This window comes from Pipistrellus kuhlii, unplaced genomic scaffold (genome assembly GCF_014108245.1).
Source record: "Pipistrellus kuhlii isolate mPipKuh1 unplaced genomic scaffold, mPipKuh1.p scaffold_m20_p_1, whole genome shotgun sequence".
Lineage (NCBI taxonomy): Eukaryota > Metazoa > Chordata > Mammalia > Chiroptera > Vespertilionidae > Pipistrellus > Pipistrellus kuhlii.
Window position 1 is genome coordinate 169,597,765 of NW_023425404.1, and position 5,285 is coordinate 169,603,049.

Genomic DNA, 5,285 nt, shown 5'->3' on the forward strand with positions numbered 1-5,285 from the left:
CCAACTCTTTCATTTACTTGAACAATTTCTCTCCTTTTGAAAAATTCAGAATTACGAATTTTTATTTATTTTGCTTTGAGCTTGGGTATTTTATTATAAATATGAAAAGTTATTATATTACTTAAAAAACATCTAAGGAAGAATTGATTGTTGAAATTAAAGTTATCGTCTTTGTGAAGTGCCTAGCTCATCATTTTTGACGAATTCTATTTGTACAGTTAAGTTATCAGAGATTGTGTGTGTGTGTGTGTATAAAAGATTGATTAAAACAGTGCTTAAATAGTTGGTAATTGTCATAAAATCATTTTGATCTATAGTATTTACCCTTTCTTTCATTATCATACAGTCAAATCCCATTTCTAGCCTTGAACATAAAAGATGTCTTAAAATATATTTTTTTCATAGAATAGGTCTATATTCAGTGAACCAAATAATTTAAAATTTATCATTATCTTTTATATAAAATCTGTTACTTTATACTGATGAGAAAGATACTTGATACTTTATAACAAAACATTCAAATAACTGTTTTTAGATTGACTTATGAAAATGCTAGTCTTGTATTTTCATCAGAGACAGTTTATGTGTTTTGGTGGGAGGGATGGATATGTAAGAAATTTAAAGCACTTTGTGGGGGGAAAAAAAAGCTCTATTTATAAACTCAACCACTAAGATTAAAAAACTGAGGCTTTTAAAATTTATTTTTGCACATTTCTAAATTTATATTGGAAAGAAAAACAAAAGTTATTTCCAATGCAATTATTTCCAGATAAAACTATAGGAATGTTATTCATTCATAAAATATATTTCTTATATTCATCTTTGTTTTATATTTTTTGAACTAAAAATAAAATCTAATCTTTCAAAACATCATGAGCTGTGTGCTTTGTTTGTAAAATAATTTCCTTTAATTTTTTTAATGAGTTTTTAGATAATTAAACTCTACTATTAAAACCATTGTATTTTCCATACCATCATAGAAGATATTCAGAAGAGTAATAAAATTGTTAAAAAATTATATTTTTTCTAAGCATTTCAATGTATTTATATTTGTGGTAGTTGAATGGGAGAATAGTATAATTGCAAAAACTTTCTAACAAATAATTTTTAAAACTTAATATAACAATCTAGTAAGGAGAGAGGGCTTCTTATCTAATGAATTGGGTATTCTTATCATGTATTTTTCTTTGAACTTTTCTTAAACTTATAAATATTTCACTTGTTAAAGGAAATATTTTTCCTTGATTATATTTTGAATATTGGAGATAATCTAGAAAAATACCAACTTGAAACCAGTTTTTCTTTTATTCTGATGTGGTAGAGCAGTATGATTTAGAAGGAATGCAACAAAGTGGCCAATTTCTGTACATTATATTCTTTAAAAAGTAATCAATTATGGCCAAAGATAGCATTTATTTTCCATTCTGTCATATACACTGTAAAATGTAATGCCTACATTCAGGAGCTGAAACTGTGTAGACTGCTTGATTGAGGACACATTTGAAATATACTGATAGAAGTATTTATTGAATATTGACTTATAAGTAGTTTAAACATTTAATCATCAATTTTTAGAGAGAGTTTCTGAAAAAGAAAATAAGTTCACTAAACTTGGAAATATTCAAATCAAATAATTTTTTTGTTAGCATGTATTCTATACCATAGTTGTAAAAGGGAAATAATCGATTGGAATTTAAGACAGTTCAAGTTTAGAATACAAATTAGTTCTAGTCTTTCTGTGTAATGTGTTCTCTCTTTGTTGATTTTCCTTTAGTTTTTTTTTTTTTTTTTTTTAATATATATTTATTGCTTTCAGAGAGGAAGGGAAGAGAGAGATAGAAACATCAATGATGAGAGAGAAAAATTGTGCCTCCTCCACAACCCCTCCTGGGGATCAAGGCATGTGCCCTTGATTGGAATCGAACCTGGGACCTTAAGTCTGCAGGCCTACTCTCTATCCACTGAGCCACACCGGCTAGGGTTCCTTATGTTTTTTTGTTTGTTTATTTGTTTTTTTGTAAAAGATCCTTTGGAACAAATCTCAACCTTTAATTTTGTTAAGAAGAAAAGGACTTTTAAAAAGTTACGAGAGGCCGAAACCGGTTTGGCTCAGTGGTAGAGCGTCAGTCTGCGGACTGAAAGGTCCCGGGTTCGATTCCGGTCAAGGGCATGTACATGGGTTGCGGGCACATCCCCGGTCGGGGGGTGTGCAAGAGGCAGCTGGTCGATGTTTCTCTCTCATCGACGTTTCTAGCTCTATCTCTCTCCCTTCCTCTCTGTAAAAAATCAATAAAATATGTTAAAAAAAATAAATAAAAAGTTACAAGAGAAGGGAGCAATACCCTTTATATAAAGATCACATATCTTGCTAGAGTAAAATGAGAGCAATCTTGGAACCCACGGGCCCATAGAATTGGGTTAGTTGAAGGTGGAAACTGCAGCCACAGAGTATAGTAGAAAAAGGCAAAACTATGCAGTTAAGAATGACCTTTGTTCAAATAGTGACTTAACATCCATAGTGTTACCCTTCTCAGATCATCAGTTTCCTCATCTGTAAAATGAGGAGGATGTTTGCCTCATAAGAAAAGTTGTTGGGATTAAATAAATCCAGATAGTATGAAACACTTATAATTATTCTTAGTAAGTGCTAGTTCTGTTTTCTCCTTTATTCATGCATGTATTCTGTGTGTTACTACCCAAATTGTTTTAAATATTGGAATGTACAATAACTAAAGTTTTATTAAGATGAAAATCTATTTAAGTAGCTTAAAAACTTTTTCTTTTCTCCTTCTACAGGTCATCCTCATAGAATTTTTACCAAAGACACCAATTTTTCGACCAGATTAGCATTTACTTTATTTATAGAGACTTTCCAAGTATGTTGTCTTTCCAATGGTGCCTTGCTTGGTGCTCTTCTGGTGGTGACATAACATTGGTTCTACAGAATCGTGTGGTGTTTTTTTCTTTTTTCTTTTTCTTTTTTTTTTTAAATAACCGCATGTTCTAAGTGTGCATTTTTGTCCAACTTTGCAACAGTTATTTCATACAGATGTTTAATACTTAAGTTATTGTGCTCTTTTCTGTTATGTATTCTGATTTTCAAGGTTACTTTTTTGTATTATCAAAAAAAAAATACATTTGAACTTAGCATAAAAAATGGCCAGCCTTTTTTATTTTATCACCAAGATATACACAGTCTTTTATTTATTAATTCCTTAATATAGAGAAACACTTTTGTAAGGCTCTACTCATCATTTATAGCAAGCACACTCTTTGTATTATTTTTTACCCCTTTTAAATTTAACATAGTTATTCTTTTAAAATAGTAAGTTTTCTTTAATAGCTTTTTGGAATTTAACATATCCTTACTCATACAATTCCTAATGCTCTGTTTACAGCGGAAATATCTGTAACATTATGAAGACCTATAAAAAGTTTTGAAAGGATTTCTGGTTTCAAAGGTAGCAAGTCAGAATTAAATAATTTTTTATTAGAATAGACAAATCAGTGAATGGTATGCATGCATCTAATGGTTACTAGAGCTCAGGATCATAAAAATTTAATATCATTACAATCTGTGTATATTTTTTGTCAAAATGATAATGCCTTATTTGGGTTATTTTTTATTGTTTATCAAATCTTATATACAAAAGTATGGAAATACTCCTTTAAAAAGTTTCTAAGGAAAATATTTCTCCTAATCTAACACAGTTGTAGAATGGATATATGTTTCTAAAAAGTTTTGAAAGAAAGTAAAAATTTTAGAATTGAAAATAAACTGGTGTTTAATACCCCATTGATATTTAGAACAGACTATTACTAAAAAATGGAAAGCATATTTAGTACTGTTTTTATCTACTAGTTTGCTTTTGGTCCAGTTATGTGTATTTTTTTAATTTTATTTTATTGAGAAGGTGACATTTAAGTTTAAATCAGATGAGTTTATTTCTTTTACATATATTCAAACATACATTTCCCCCCCTCTTTTTGGTTGTACATATGTCCATGCATTTTAAAGCTTTCTGAATGGCCTATATGTAAATTTTTGTTTTTATAAACCTGAAATTATAAAAATTTTGATGTGTGTCAAGAACTTGTTCCATACAGCTGTGGTATCGAGCAATAATGTGAATAACTTGAAATTATATAAACTGTGCTTAATAATTTGTATTAAGAATTGGTACCACTATACCTTTTTTCCTTGTATTAAATTTTTTAAATACCAGTTTCATTAATTTATATACCTGTATTTTTAAAAAAATATTTCTTTGTACTTCTCCAAAGTACTGTAATTCTGTATGAATTTGGATAGTTGAATGTCAGTATTATATATCCTATATCGGACATTAGGAACTATCTTAAAAACTAGGATTTTTTTTTTTTTTTTTTTTTTTTGTATCAGAATTATTTCTTTCCCTTGCCCCCTAAAATACTTAACAACTTAAACTTATAAAACACTTTTCTTCTGAAGAGGTCTAAGTAGAAAGAATCTAAACACTTCTCACTTCATTTACCTTATGTCTAGGGTGTTGCCTGACACCTTAAAGTAGTGCAATTAAAAGGTAATGCTACTTAAAACCTCTAGTATTCCTCTGGTTTCAGTGTGGAAAATGGTATGGGGAATACTAAATCTGCCTCAATATTCAGCAAGAGCAGAAAAAAAAGACTACAGACTATGCAACATAGTGTTCTATATCTAAAATTTTATAAATTTGTAGAACAGCATATTGATCAGCTTTTATAAGAAGAATTGTATCTTTTGAGACATAATTTTTTTCTCCTATTACTAGCCTATCAGTTATGAAATTAAGTATTAAGTATAAGATTTTTAAAAGCCTTAATTTTATTAAATACTATAGGCCCCATGCACAGATTCATGCACCAGTGGGGTCCCTCGGTCTGGCCTGCGCCCTCTCGCAATCTGGGACCCCTCAGGATGTCAGACTGCTGGTTTCAGCTTGATCCCCACAGTCCAGGCCAAGGGACTCCCCAGTGCACAAATCTGCACTGTGGGCCACTAGTCTGTATATAAAAGCCAAAACAACCAAAGGACCAGTCCACCAGTTGCTATGACATGCGCTGACTACTAGGGGCAGATGTTCAATTCAGGAGCTGCCCCCTGGTGGTCAGTGTGCTCCCACAGTGGAAGCACTGCTCAGCAAGCTTACTGAGTAGTGGCCACTGCAGGCACAGTGGTGCTGGGATGAGCAGAGCAGTGCAGGCTTCTCCCAGGCCACCTGCTGCTTCACGCACTACTACATCCCTCGGGATGTCAGATTGACAGT

At 31.2% G+C, this 5,285-nt stretch overlaps 1 protein-coding gene across 2 annotated transcripts in view; it reads left to right on the forward strand.

The window, feature by feature from the left end:
• Nucleotides 1–4,225, forward strand: part of CHIC2 (cysteine rich hydrophobic domain 2) — a 48,753-nt gene extending 44,528 nt beyond the window's left edge. For both annotated transcript variants that reach the window (XM_036416463.2, XM_036416446.2), the window contains exon 6: nucleotides 2,797–4,225. In XM_036416463.2, the coding sequence (XP_036272356.1) occupies nucleotides 2,797–2,847 (51 nt within the window). In that variant the 3' untranslated portion in view covers nucleotides 2,848–4,225. The remainder of the gene's footprint in view (nucleotides 1–2,796) is intronic.
• Nucleotides 4,226–5,285: the final 1,060 nt, after the last annotated feature.